General features: G+C 40.3%; 1 protein-coding gene across 2 annotated transcripts in view; it reads right to left on the reverse strand.

The window, feature by feature from the left end:
- The window catches only part of camsap1b (calmodulin regulated spectrin-associated protein 1b), a 120,482-nt gene that overhangs the window by 29,694 nt on the left and 75,038 nt on the right, over window positions 1-15,750 (reverse strand). For both annotated transcript variants that reach the window (XM_034170918.1, XM_034170917.1), the window contains 2 exons: window positions 15,531-15,611; window positions 15,077-15,109 (listed from right to left, as the gene is read on the reverse strand). In XM_034170918.1, coding sequence (XP_034026809.1) covers window positions 15,077-15,109; window positions 15,531-15,611 — 114 coding nt within the window. The remainder of the gene's footprint in view (window positions 1-15,076; window positions 15,110-15,530; window positions 15,612-15,750) is intronic.

Here is a 15,750-nt window from a genome sequence, read left to right on the forward strand (position 1 = left end):
CATGCTGCTCTTAGACTGATCACATTAAACAATAAAATCATAAAATTGTGTTTTTAAATGAATGTCTTGTGGCACCATGATTGCACAGTTACAGGGATGAGATTGGCAAATTCGATTTTCAGAGGAAAATAAGACAGGGTCCAGGGGCCGCAGGCCCCAGTGGGTCCAGGGAGGAGCCCTTGCCAGGTGGTCAGGGGGACTTTGTCCCCCTGAAGCCAAAGCATTTTTGCTGTTTTACACCATGTAAATTGCACTAAAATATTAAAAACTACTATAAATGCCAGGTGTTCATATCTATAATTCAAACTGTAAAACCTTACTAAGACCATCTACTGTACATGTGTATTTTTGTGACCAAAATATTTTTTCATAACTAGACTTACTTGATTTTCAGCATTCTTCACTTTCAGCATGGCACACTTGTCAACAAACATACATGTAAGGGCGGGAGAAAGGAAAGGGCGGGAGAAACGCATATATAACCTTTGCGCTGATTGGTCATAAGCTTTGTAATAACCAATGAAAACATGCGTAAGTAATAGCTTCGACTGCGCTTCGATACCGTCTCGGTTTTTATGATTTGTTGGAGGGAAAACTACCGAATATTGGAAGTTGAAAGACTACACAGTTACCTCCCTTACAATACATGCTCATTGTGCACCTACTTCATACTGGTCACTGATGAGCACAGCGTTACTTCCGTGTTCGGCTGACTGACGGACTGATCGAACTTGCTGTGTCGGCAATAAACAAAGTCCACTCAGTGTTCTGAATAGACGACAATTTTATTAAACAAAGGTACTCCTGGCAATTTTTTTTTGGCATTCTTACCGCCCCCCGCCCCCTAAAATTTTCTCAACGGATTTGGACATTTCACAAAATCGACCCCCGGGACTGTCAAATCCGCGGATTTGCAGAAAAATCTCATCCCTGCAGTTAGTGTGGTGATGACAATGAAGAAAAAAGGATAAGCTGTCTGGGAGAGAAACCGGATGATCACTGGCTCCAGATTCAAAGTATATTTATTGTAAACCAGTTCACTTGCTGCAGATACATTCACACTTGATACATTTTTGAGCACACACTTGATGTGATCAGAATATTTGCTGTTAAAACGACAAATCACTTGCAATCCAATTATTTGGACTAACATAACAGTTGCCTGCACAGGACACCGATGAAGACGGACTGATGTTCCAAGTAATTCTAACTGTTCATGCAGGACTTTCAAATGATAAGACAGAGATGGGAATGCCATTGCTTATGTAACCACAAATCAGTTAGTCATAATAATTACTATATCAACTAATTGTACTATATATGGACATAACCTCAATTTTTGCTGAGCTTGATACTGCCTATTGTGTTCACATGTAGGTCACTAACATTTCAGCTTTCATCATGTCACAATAAAAAGAAAGGTTTTCTAAAATTATAACACTTCAGTTCTACCAATCTCACAAGTGCACACATAATAATGTGACAACAATGGTAAACCAGTAAACCAGGTGAGGCGACAATATCATTCTAGTATCCCCCCCCCGGCAAAAAAAACCTGTACAATTCTAGCCAGAATGAATAAGGCCACAGCAGGGCTTGACATAATCCAATTTGCCCCACTGGCCCACAGGGCCAGTAAAATTTAGATGTCAGCTTGGGACTCCGCTGAGGGCGGACGCATCTCCTCCACTCTTCCTTATCTGTGCTCTCTGCTTTAACCTTCAAGTCCCTACTTCACCAGACTGTGAATTCCACAAATTATATTGGATACTGGTTCTATTAGACTAACCATGGAATTGATCAGCTGGTCTCTGAATGCTATTGACACCATCTTTTCTACAAGAAGGTCAGGACCGGGGGATCCTACCTGCCCAGATGGAACGCATCCTGCGGACTATGTTCTCGACTCCTGGGGGTCTTGGCGTATTGCATGCTTGGTGACTTTCTCCTTTGAGGACGTTGAGGATTTATTCATATTTGGTCTTATGGTAGCAGGGCTGGCACTTTCTGGCTTATGTGCTGCCCTGATCCATCGGAAAATTGGCAAGACGGTGGCATCAAGAACCACGGCCCCTCGCTTGTCCGTCATGATTAACGAGGTGGGCAAGGCATTGCATTCACAGACTGCAATGGCTCTTGAACTAAGACGCAAATTGGATGACATCTTGGAGCAGATGCATGCCTATGCATGCAGATGAAGTTGAAGATTTCGGAGGCCAGGGAATATTAATTCATAATTAGGAATATTCTTCATTTGTAATTGGGACTTGGTTGTTCAAGTGGAACTGTAAAATGTGTTTTTCACTGCTCAAACCACAACAAGGCATGCTTATCAAGCCTGAAGGACAAATTGCCCAACTGTTTTCCTCCAGAGGAATGTCTTCAGGCCTTGGTGATTATTTGGCTCCTTTCTTATCTCAACCCACAAAGACAAACTGTTTTTCATAGGACTGAAGCATGTTTCACTCCCTCTCCCCACCCCCCTCCTACCCCCATCACACACACCCCACTCCGGTGGCCCAACTCAGGGTTGCTGCACGACCTTCACCCACTTACCTCAATTCGGATAACGGACTTCTTCAAATTTAGTGCACATAAACAATGTCAAATGTGTATGTGCTGTTCTTAATTCTGATGTGTGCCATTGTTACAGTAAACAAGTAATAATTGTGGACTAATTGCTGAGGTAACTGGAGTGTAAACATAATTTCTCCACTGTGAGACAAAATAAAGTATATCTCAAGTTAGTGGCCCACAGTGTAGGAGCACTGGCCCATGGTTTTGCGTGCGAGAGTTAATAATATTCCACCTTGAAAACCTGCAAATAAGACTGCCTATATAATATAAACCAATCCAGAAAAAACATAAAATAGTCTATGGACCATAAAAAAAATAGAATTTGTCAGAGGGCATTCACAAGTGTAAAAAATAAAGTGACTCCCATAAAATTTAGTGGGCATTTTTTAAGCAACCCTCAGAGTTGGCTAACTCACAGTCAGAAATGTAAAATACAGATGTAGGTCCATAGCAAAACTAAAAAGTATGCCTTGTCTGGATTGGAGTTATAGATCTAAAAATTGAAAAAAAGATATGCTTGGCTCCTTTGCTGATGTCACCGTGGGGTTTCCACAAAGGCAAGCTGGTTAGACTTTTAAACTAGCTTCAAAACAGCCAGGGTCTATCTACCAGGACCAAGCATATACTTTACTTACTTGACAGCATACAACGGATAGGCCCTGCAGATTTGGCAGAAAACCTCATTCTTCTCTTGGTCATGACCAAGCCACGGCCATTTCTGTGGCCAGGTCGGGACAAAACCTCTCTTCCTCTTGTTTCTTTCATCATTCATATTTCAATTCGAATTTCAAAGCAATGTTAGATTTCCGTCTTGTTCGTCTTCGTTTCCTGCAGCTTCCCGCACATTTAAAGATGCTAACGAACATTGCCGAAGATCGGTGACAGAAACGGCCAAACACACGCTCCACGCATTAACAACCTACATTTCAATATGCGCGAGATTCTGCGGGAGCATGAACGTGGTTAGGGACGGGTATTGATAAGATTTTAATCGATATCATTATCGATTCTGCTTATCGATCCGATTACTTATCGATTCCCTTATCAATACCGCTTGTGAATTTTCTGTGTACTAAAAGTAGGCTTTATAGATTTTCTATGTCAACAACATTTTATTGAGTCTTAAAGTAAATAAATATGAAATTGGTCACTGGATCCTTAAACTCTGGACCTAAATAAACTTTACATGGTGGCTCCTTGATCTCTGAATATAAATGGAAATAAAATCTGTAGTTTTTCTCAAAAGCATTTCCTTTCAGACATTATTGGCATGAATGTCTTTCCATACCTCTGAGCTGAGCTCTTGCAGCTGTGCTGCACGTCAGTATCAGTTTTATGCAGGACGTCTCATTTTGGGAAGAAAAAAAAAATGTTTTATTCAATTGTAGTTTATTTTCTGTATTACAGCGTTGGGAAAGAAGTGTCATTTTATTTATTTTATTTCTACCTCATTTCTTATGTCTTGTACTGTTACAAGTGTTATTATTATTATTGCTTATCCTTGCACAACATTTTCCTCTACCTGCACCCACCTTGTGTGTTTTCTTAAGCGCTGACGTAACATGTGAATTTTTCCTCTGTGAGATCAATACAGTTTATCTATCTATCTATCTATAGCGGCAATTCGTTTTGAAGTTATTAATTCCGACCGGACTGTGTCTCAGAGAGCTGTGCAGCGTTTGGAGCTGTGCCAACTGAACGGAGGACGATTCTCGTTTCTTGAGTGCCACAAGACGAGATCCCACTTAGTGACTTTAATCTGCACAAAAGTGACTCACAGTCATGATTGACATATTTTAATTGCTTTGAGAGGAGTTAAGGAGTGGACTTGCCACTTCTGAAGAGTTACTATTACTATTATTGCTGTTGTTGTTGCTATTATTACAATTAATATATAAATAAAAATAAATTAAAAAATATTAAACATTTTAATACATTTGACTCTTTTACAAGCGCTGAGCCATTAATTATTATACAGACAACAAATGCACACAAACGTGCTGAAATGCCAACAGCTAATGCTAACTTTAACATTGAAAACGCCATAGGCATGCTAACGCGTTAGCATCGACCCCATTTTTAAGTTCTAAAATACATTTATCAACTGTTTCAGAAGACCATAACAGGTCGGTTTAAGATAAAAGGGTATATATTACTCACAGGCATATGCTTTTTAGGGTTTTAGCGGGGAAAAATTAGATGAAGTCCAACGACCCAGTGGATTGATCCATTGCTTCATTGGTTCACGGTTCAAAGTACAGTCGCTCTGCAGAAGCTGTTGATTGGAGACCCGCTGCAGGGTCTGCAATCAACATAGAGAAATGATCATTTCAATTTCACAAAGTTAAAATTTGGATGACTGCGTGAAAGTGGGATGTGTGTTTAAAGCCGCGGAAGAAATAACTCCAGTGAAGCCGCTAAAAGCAGCACAGAGCTGTGCAGCCACACAGAAAGAGAGTGCGCAAAAGACCAATTTTGAAGACATAACACAAAGTTAAAAGTTCTATCACGGTGACGCTGCGGAAGAAAAATATACACATACACACACACACAGTAAATATTTCTGCTAAGGCAAGGTAATAAAAAATATCCACTCACTTCATAATATATATACAACCCCTGGCAAAAATTATGGAATCACCGGCCTCGGAGGATGTTCATTCAGTTGTTTAATTTTGTAGAAAAAAAGCAGATCACAGACATGACACAAAACTAAAGTCATTTCAAATGGCAACTTTCTGGCTTTAAGAAACACTAGAAGAAATCAAGAAAAAAAGATTGTGGCAGTCAGTAACGGTTACTTTTTTAGACCAAGCAGAGGAAAAAAATATGGACTCACTCAATTCTGAGGAATAAATTATGGAATCACCCTGTAAATTTTCTTCCCCAAAACTAACACCTGCATCAAATCACATCTGCTTGTTAGTCTGCATCTAAAAAGGAGTGATCACACCTTGGAGAGCTGTTGCACCAAGTGGACTGACATGAATCATGGCTCCAACACGAGAGATGTCAGTTGAAACAAAGGAGAGGATTATCAAACTCTTAAAAGAGGGTAAATCATCATGCAATGTTGCAAAAGATGTTGGTTGTTCACAGTCAGCTGTGTCTAAACTCTGGACCAAATACAAACAACATGGGAAGGTTGTTAAAGGCAAACATACTGGTAGACCAAGGAAGACATCAAAGCGTCAAGACAGAAAACTTAAAGCAATATGTCTCAAAAATCGAAAATGCACAACAAAACAAATGAGGAACGAATGGGAGGAAACTGGAGTCAACGTCTGTGACCGAACTGTAAGAAACCGCCTAAAGGAAATGGGATTTACATACAGAAAAGCTAAACGAAAGCCATCATTAACACCTAAACAGAAAAAAACAAGGTTACAATGGGCTAAAGAAAAGCATTCGTGGACTGTGGATGACTGGATGAAAGTCATATTGAGTGATGAATCTCGAATCTGCATTGGGCAAGGTGATGATGCTGGAACTTTTGTTTGGTGCCGAAGACAACATGTAAATTTCCACAGTCATTGATGATATGGAGCTGCATGTCATGTAAAGGCACTGGGGAGATGGCTGTCATTACATCATCAATAAATGCACAAGTTTACGTTGATATTTTGGACACTTTTCTGATGTTTAAGGATGATGAAATCATTTTTCAAGAAGATAATGCATCTTGCCATAGAGCAAAATCTGTGAAAACATTCCTTGCAAAAAGACACATAGGGTCAATTACATGACATAGGGTTAATGTCAACGAGCAGATGTGATTTGATGCAGGTGTTAGTTTTGGGGATGGAAATTTACAGGGTGATTCCATAATTTATTCCTCAGAATTGAGTGAGTCCATATTTTTTTCCTCTGCTTGGTCTAAAAAAGTAACCGTTACTGACTGCCACAATCTTTTTTTCTTGATTTCTTATAGTGTTTCTTAAAGCCAGAAAGTTGCCATTTGAAATGACTTTAGTTTTGTGTCATGTCTGTGATCTGCTTTTTTTTTTTTACAAAATTAAACAACAGAATGAACATCCTCCGAGGCCGGTGATTCCATAATTGCCAGGGGTTGTATTATGCACGTGGAAAATTATTGGCTGTTAATTTTGAATAAGGCCCACAAGGAATGTGTCTAAAATATTTTGTCCACTCCGAAACCATTTGTTACAAATCTTAAAGTATCCTGTATCATCACTCTTTCTGATTTTATTGATTTATTTCTCTAATATATCAAGACACTTGTTTTGAACTATTTCTGACAGTCTTGACATTGTTTTAATTTTTTGCAGCCTATTGACTTAATATAATTATCCGAACCCCAACAAAAGATGCACAAATTGCTGGAATGGAGTACAAGAGTTATCACTTTGGGCCATGTATTAATATTTTCTTGAAACTATGGATTAATACTTATAATAAAAACAAAATTTGTTGTTATTCATACAAAAGAATAACATTTAGCGCTCATATTTGTCCCTTATGGGTAGAAAATTTCGGCACCAGAGGAAAATATTTCACTAAGACTCAAATTTTTAGTGAAAATTTCAGCTTCTACATCAACATTAGTCATCCAGTAAATTATATAAATAATCCAGGTAAGTTTTACTAAGAAACTTGAACTTATTTTAACTTGGAAATATGGCTATTACTGACAGTGGTAATTTTCTTGTATTTTTAACCTTTTGGACATGTATACTTTGAAAGACCAGAACTTGAGAAAAAATAAAGTTACAGCCAAAATTTAAAAAGTTTCTGCAACTATAAAGGTTAGAGATATAAACTAATTACTAAAAACAGCAAATTGAAAACATCAATTTTTGACCTCTTTGGGACTGAATGCGCTACGATATTGTGAAAATGCCCATATATGTATTTTTTGAAAGTGATCCACAGGTGTATATAATTAAAGAATGAATGACTGGCACCGCACGCAAAAGAGTGATTTTGCAGAAATAAACGGACAAACACAAAGTTAAAAGTGGATCACAATGTGTGTGTTTAAAGCCACAGAGGAAATAAAGCCAGCGAACCACAGAGCCAGGGAAGAGTACAGAGGTGGCTGTCCAGGAACCCTTGGTTCGCTTCCAGCTGGTCTGGTGCATTACAGCTCAACAGCAACCTGGCAAACAGTGCACAACTGCGGGTCTGTGCTGGAGCATCTATTTTTGGACTGCATTTAAAAAAATATGACATCTTTAAATGCTACTGTAAATCTGAATTGAAAACCCACACTTTAAAGGGACCAGGTGTGGGAGGGCTGGAGGTTTGGACCAAACTCATGCCTAAACGTGTGCCAACATTGCATTATCATGGCACTACTTGGCTTAGTGTGGCTGATGCAAGCCATTCGAGGCTCTAATGACAGGTAGGTCGTGGCTGCTACGTGGCACATGCGGGGTACAGAGAGGCACATAGAGGCACCTTCATAGCGGATACGTGATAGATGAAAACGTGTGTCATTCTTCGAATAATCGCTGACACACCCACGCGTGGCTCATTATTCATGGCTTATTATTCGGTGGGACCCAGGCTTGAAGTGCAAATGATGCATTTTGGCACTGTAGGAGACTGCTGCCTTTACAGGAGCTCTCCAGGTTTACCTCTTCTTTCCTATCCTTTGTACCCTTCTGCTATTCTCACAAAGACATTGTGTGCTTTACATATACCCCATGGATATTTTTCCCTCAATTTCCCTGAGGGACTCTTCCCAAGGGATTAATAAAATTCTATCTAATCTAATCTTTGTCCTTTTTTATTGTTTTGTGTGGTTTTTGAATACTCTGAATAAATAACAGATCATTGCTTTTTGAAATGGTGCACTTGCATCATCAGTGGCACAAAATAGTCTAACATGTCAAATATAATTCATCTCAAACTACAGTAGTGTTCAGAATAATAGTAGTGCTATGTGACTAAAAAGATTAATCCAGGTTTTGAGCATATTTCTTATCGTTACATGGGAGACAAAGTACTAGTAGATTCAGTAGATTCTCACAAATCCAACAAGACCAAGCATTCATGATATGCACACTCTTAAGGCTATGAAATTGGGCTATTAGTAAAAAAAAAAAAAAAGTAGAAAAGGGGTGTTCACAATAATAGTAGTGTGGCATTCAGTCAGTGAGTTCGTCAATTTTGTGGAACAGGTGTAAATCAGGGGTCCTCTAAGGATGAAGCCAGCACCTGTTGAACATGCTTTTCTCTTTGAAAGCCTGAGGAAAATGAGACGTTCAAGACATTGTTCAGAAGAACAGCGTAGTTTGATTAAAAAGTTGATTGGAGAGGGGAAAACATACGCAGGTGCAAAAAATTATAGGCTGTTCATCTACAATGATCTCCAATGCTTTAAAATGGAAAAAAAAAAACAGACGCATGGAAGAAAACGGAAAACAACCATCAAAATGGATAGAAGAATAACCAGAATGGCAAAGTGTCACCCATTGATCAGCTCCAGGATGATCAAAGACAGTCTGGAGTTACCTGTAAGTGCTGTGACAGTTAGAAGACGCCTGTGTAAAGCTAATTTATTTGCAAGAATCACCCGCAAAGTCCCTTTGTTAAATAAAAGACGTGCAGAAGATGTTCCAATTTGCCAAAGAACACATCAACTGGCCTAAAGAGAAATGGAGGAATATTTTGTGGACTGATGAGAGTAAAATTGTTCTTTTTGGGTCCAAGGGCCACAGACAGTTTGTGAGACGACCCCCAAACTCTGAATTCAAGCCACAGTTCATAGTGAAGACAGTGAAGCATTGTGATGATATGGGCACGTTTCTCCTACTATGGTGTTGGGCCTATATATCGTATACCAGGTATCATGGATCAGTTTGGATATGTCAAAATACTTGAAGAGCTCATGTTGCCTTATGCTGAAGAGGACATGCCCTTGAAATGGGTGTTTCAACAGGACAATGACCCCAAGCACACTAGTAAACGAGCAAAATCTTGGTTCCAAACCAACAAAATTAATGCCTCACAGATGTGAAGAAATCATGAAAAACTGTGGTTATACAACTACAACCCCTGGCAAAAATTATGGAATCACCGGCCTCGGAGGATGTTCATTCAGTTGTTTAATTTTGTAGAAAAAAAGCAGATCACAGACATGACAAAACTGAAGTCATTTCAAATGGCAACTTTCTGGCTTTAAGAAACACTATAAGAAATCAGGAAAAAAAAAAATTGTGGCAGTCAGTAACGGTTACTTTTTTAGAGTAAGCAGAGAGAAAAAATATGGAATCACTCAATTCTGAGGAAAAAATTATGGAATCATGATAAACAAAAGAACACTCCAACACATCACTAGTATTTTATTGCACCACCTCTGGCTGTTATAACAGCTTGCAGTCTCTGGGGCATGGACTTAATGAGTGCCAAACAGTACTCTTCATCAATCTGGCTCCAACTTTCTCTGATTGCTGTTGCCAGATCAGCTTTGCAGGTTGGAGCCTTGTCATGGACCATTTTCTTCAACTTCCACCAAAGATTTTCAATTGGATTAAGATCCGGACTATTTGCAGGCCATGACATTGACCCTATGTGTCTTTTTGTAAGGAATGTTTTCACAGTTTTTGCTCTATGGCAAGATGCATTATCATCTTGAAAAATGATTTCATCATCCCCAAACATCCTTTCAATTGATGGGATAAGAAAAGTGTCCAAAATATCAACGTAAACTTGTGCATTTATTGATGATGTAATGACAGCCATCTCCCCAGTGCCTTTACCTGACATGCAGCCCCATATCATCAATGACTGTGGAAATTTACATGTTCTCTTCAGGCAGTCATCTTTATAAATCTCATTGGAACGGCACCAAACAAAAGTTCCAGCATCATCACCTTGCCCAATGCAGATTCGAGATTCATCACTGAATATGACTTTCATCCAGTTATCCACAGTCCACGATTGCTTTTCCTTAGCCCATTGTAACCTTGTTTTTTTCTGTTTAGGTGTTAATCATTGTAACCTTGTTTTTTTCTGTTTAGGTGTTAATGATGGCTTTCGTTTAGCTTTTCTGTATGTAAATCCCATTTCCTTTAGGCGGTTTCTTACAGTTTGGTCACAGATGTTGACTCCAGTTTCCTCCCATTCGTTCCTCATTTGTTTTGTTGTGCATTTTCGATTTTTGAGACATATTGCTTTAAGTTTTCTGTCTTGACGCTTTGATGTCTTCCTTGGTCTACCAGTATGTTTGCCTTTAACAACCTTCCCATGTTTGTATTTGGTCCAGAGTTTAGACACAGCTGACTGTGAACAACCAACATCTTTTGCAACATTGCGTGATGATTTACCCTCTTAAGAGTTTGATAATCCTCTCCTTTGTTTCAACTGACATCTCTCATGTTGGAGCCATGATTCATGTCAGTCCACTTACTGCAACAGCTCTCCAAGGTGTGATCACTCCTTTTTAGATGCAGACTAATGAGCAGATCTGATTTGATGCAGGTGTTAGTTTTGGGGATGAAAATTTACATGGTGATTCCATCATTTATTCCTCAGAATTGAGTGAGTCCATATTTTTTTCCCTCTGCTTGGTCTAAAAAAGTAACCGTTACTGACTGCCACAATTTTTTTTTCTTGATTTCTTATAGTGTTTCTTAAAGCCAGAAAGTTGCCATTTGAAATGACTTTAGTTTTGTGTCATGTCTGTGATCTGCTTTTTTTCTACAAAATTAAACAACTGAATATTTGCCAGGGGCTGTAAATACTAGTTTAGTGATTCACAGGATTGCTAAAAAAGCAGTTTGAACATAATAGTTTTGAGTTTGTAACGTCAACAGCAGATGCTACTATTATTGTGAACACCCCCTTTTCTACTTTATTTTTTACTAATAGCCCAATTTCATAGCCTTAAGAGTGTGAATATCATGAACGCTTGGTCTTGTTGGATTTGTGAGAATCTACTGGTACCTTGTTTCCCATGTAACAATAAGAAATATACTCAAAACCTGGATGAATCTTTTTAGTCACATAGCACTACTATTATTCTGAACACTACTGTACCTCTGGGACAATAGAAAACTTAACCAAGTTAGTTAGCATTACCCACAGAAACATGAAAAAAAACCGTTCAAATTATCACACTACTATGGATAAATGTGCACAATATTCACCTCACAGTAGTTCGAAAGTGAAATTAATCAAACTCAAAACAAAGCAGCCAAGTAATCAGATGTAATCAAATACAATTCCTTAAAAAAAAGTCAAATGATTTAAAATATCCACTATGATTACTTCAAAGGCCAATTTGTTGCACAGGTCTTGTGGAACACAGACATTTGAGCAGATCACACAGTTGCTGAGAAAAAATTCTGACATTACTACTTCAATACATACGAGGGCTGTCAATAAAGTAACGGTCCTTTTTATTTTTTTCAAAAACTATATGGATTTCATTCATATGTTTTTACGTCAGACATGCTTGAACCCTCGTGCGCATGCGTGAGTTTTTCCACGCCTGTCGGTGACGTCATTCGCCTGTGAGCCCTCCTTGTGGGAGGAGTCGTCCAGCCCCTCGTCGGAATTCCTTTGTCTGAGAAGTTGCTGAGAGACTGGAGCGTTGTTTGATCAAAATTTTTTCTAAACCTGTGAGACACATCGAAGTGGACACGGTTCGAAAAATTAAGCTGGTTTTCAGTGAAAATTTTAACGGCTGATGAGAGATTTTGAGGTGAGACTGTCGCTTTAAGGACTTTTCACGGTGCGAGACGTCGCGCAGCGCTCTCAGGCGGCGTCAGCCTGTTCAAGCTGAAAACCTCCACATTTCAGGCTCTATTGATCCAGGACGTCGTGAGAGAACAGAGAAGTTTCAGAAGAAGTCGGTTTCAGCATTTTATCCGGATATTCCACTGTTAAAGGAGATTTTTTTTTAATGAAAGACGTGCGGACGGGTCCGCGCGTCGGGACGCAGCCGCCGCGACGCTCCGCCACAGGAAAAACACCTCTGTTGAAAGCCTTAAGGACAAGTTGGAACATGTCCTGCCTGTTAAACAATTTCTCATATACTCACTCCACTGAAAGCCATCAAAAGCCGCCTGGATTTTACAAATGGTTATCAACACGGAGGTGTTTTTCCTGTGCTGCCGCACCGCGTCGGCTGCGTCCCGATGTGCGGATCTGTCCGCACGTCTTTCATTAAAAAAATCTCCTTTAACAGTGGAATATCCGGATAAAATGCTGAAACCGACTTCTTCTGAAACTTCTCTGTTCTCTCACGACGTCCTGGATCAATAGAGCCTGAAATGTGGAGGTTTTCAGCTTGAACAGGCTGATGACGCCGCCTGAGAGCGCTGCGCGACGTCTCGCACCGTGAAAAGTCCTTAAAGCGACAGAATCACCTCAAAATCTCTCATCAGCCGTTAAAATTTTCACTGAAAACCAGCTTAATTTTTCGAACCGTGTCCACTTCGATGTGTCTCACAGGTTTAGAAAAAATTTTGATCAAACAACGCGCCAGTCTCTCAGCAACTTCTCAGACAAAGGAATTCCGACGAGGGGCTGGACGACTCCTCCCACAAGGAGTGCTCACAGGCGAATGACGTCACCGACAGGCGTGGAAAAACTCACGCATGCGCACAAGGGTTCAAGCATGTCTGACGTAAAAACATATGAATGAAATCCATATAGTTTTTGAAAAAAATAAAAAGGACCGTTACTTTATTGACAGCCCTCGTATATATTTTGAAGACATTGCATGAACCTTAAAGGTGCGTTTACACATAACCAAGACACGTTACGAATGTCATTTTTCTGTCATTCGTGACATTCTTAATGTAACTTAACGCATCTGAATAGGTTTCTTAATAGTGCGTGTTGGTGCGTGATATTCTTGATATTCGTGGAGCATGTTTTTGCCTGTCAAAAAAAAATCTTCCACGAATGTCACACACCACCCTCATTTCGTCTCACGTCGTGGAGGTCGCAACTGAGCGTACTGATCCGTCTTGATGAATAGTAATCCTTAATAGAAAGTGACAACGTTCGTAGTGGTTCTTGTGATGGTTGTTGGAGCCCAAACTGTCACGTGTTATTACGAAGTGACACGGAAACTGTCAAGTTTTGACATGACTTTTAACGCGGCGTCACATTTCACTGCGCCTGTGACAAATCAGTTTTCTGTCACGTGCGCACAATTAAACTCTGCGCCAAATGTCGTTCTACAGTTCCTGCTGAAGCTCCTCAGGACGCTCCTGCAGTGTTCCACCTGCTGTTGTAACCGATGAGTGGGAGAAGGAGTCTGAGCCAGAGGAGCGAGAGGAGACTCACGTGCAGCCAGACATCTCTGCACCTCCTCCAGTCCGGCAGAGGAAGAAGCACGCGCACAATTAAACCCTGCTGCACTGCATTCAGTTTGATTGCTGACACCAAGTCGGCTAAAAGTCTAATTTCAGTGCTCTTCAGCGCGCTCCTGCAGGTGTTCTACCTGCTGCATGTGCCTGATGTTTGGGAAAATGGGCGAGACGAGAGCCGCATGAAGCCACACATCTGGCTCTGTCCTCCTCCTCCTCCTCTCTGCGGCACTCCATGGCACAGAGCCCAACTATGCATGCAGTCACAAAGTTCTTCTGAAAAACTGGAGCGATCTGAATTCGGTTGGATGAATATGGGTGTGTGTGTGGAGACAATTCACCTCGTTCACAACGTGACATAACTTAACGATGCGCTGTTACGCGCAACAACATGGAACACTATTCTTGACCATGCGTAATGGTTCCTGATAATTCTCCAGCAACACGTGCCATTAATCGTAACACATGTTGCAGCAGTTCCTGAGGACACCTGACGCCTCTGCCCCGGATCGTCACATTCGTGATCAGCGGCCAAGAATGTGTACTTCGTGGCATTCGTGACTTGTCGTCGTTATGTGTAAATGCAGCATAATGCAGAGGGGCAAGTGAAACTAAACCAAAATCCAAGAAGTTCTACTTTAAGCCTACTTCTATAAAAGGGAATCTTTTTCAGACTAATGCAACTTTCAGCAAAGAGGACTGCACCGCTTCAGATTCCAGAATGCAGTTGGTTAGCTCCTGCATGGCTTCAAGCTTACATGCACAGAGTGCAGCGAGGCCACAACCAGAAAGCAGCGGGCACAACACGTTAGAGGGGGAAAGACACAGATCAGTGACGTGGCAGCCAGGAAAGGGTTTGCCAAACAAAGGAGAGGAAGTGTAGGTGTGGATTTGCTTATTCTCAGTGGGGAAGAAACCATCACACACATACAAACACACGCGCACACACACACTGAAGCTAAAATAATTGAGCTTGAAATGAAATGGCACACGTGATCTTAAAGATGAACTTTCATCAATTTAAAGAGTTAGCGTAACATCTGCATGATTCTGACAAGAAAAAAGAAAAAAGTCTTCTTTTTCCCCCTTGCTGACACAACAGCTACTAGCAGTACAGAATGAGCCATGGTGCAGTGTGCACACACATCAACACACAACTATGCGTGCAAGGGGGAGATGAGGTGTGGGGGGGCTGGCATCTGACTTACAGGGACTAGTTTCCAATACCATTTGGAGGGAGACTATCCAGTTTGCAAGGATAAGAGAAGAGGAGAGGAGAGGGTCAGATGAAAGACAAGGGGCAGAAAGATTAATAGGTCAGAAGTCACAAGCAAGGGAGTGGATTTGCTTCCATTTTAAAGAAGTGGTGGAAGAAAAAAAAAGGAAGAAAGCAGGGTCAGAACACATCCAACATGCCATTTCAGGGGTTGGAAAACAAACAAAAACAAAAAAAAAACTATTTTACAAATCACTAACCAGCCGCACTAAAATGTCTTGACAATGCCCATGTAACAAAGATAGCAGTCATTAATATGAAACAGAAAATAAAGAAAGAAAGAAAGAAAAAAGCTTGACAACAAAGAAATCATTAGTAAAATTCCCCAAAAATGTAGCCATTGCCTTAAAGTATTGAGCATCCCAACTCTTTAGTGTAGTCCTTACTTTCTGGTGGCTTGGAGACTCCAGTGGATGGTGCTTTACTTTGTGCTCCTTTTCTGAAATTTCCCTCATTTTCATGTTCACCTGCAGAACAAGAAACAGAATACAATGAGCTGGTATATCCAGAAATTGGGGATGGGGGAGGGGGAGGGGCACCAACTGGCAATAAGTACTGTAGCATATAGGGGCAGTGTAGTGCATTTTCCACTTCCACTGAAAGCAC

Source organism: Thalassophryne amazonica, chromosome 5 (genome assembly GCF_902500255.1).
Source record: "Thalassophryne amazonica chromosome 5, fThaAma1.1, whole genome shotgun sequence".
In the NCBI taxonomy this organism is placed as follows: domain Eukaryota; kingdom Metazoa; phylum Chordata; class Actinopteri; order Batrachoidiformes; family Batrachoididae; genus Thalassophryne; species Thalassophryne amazonica.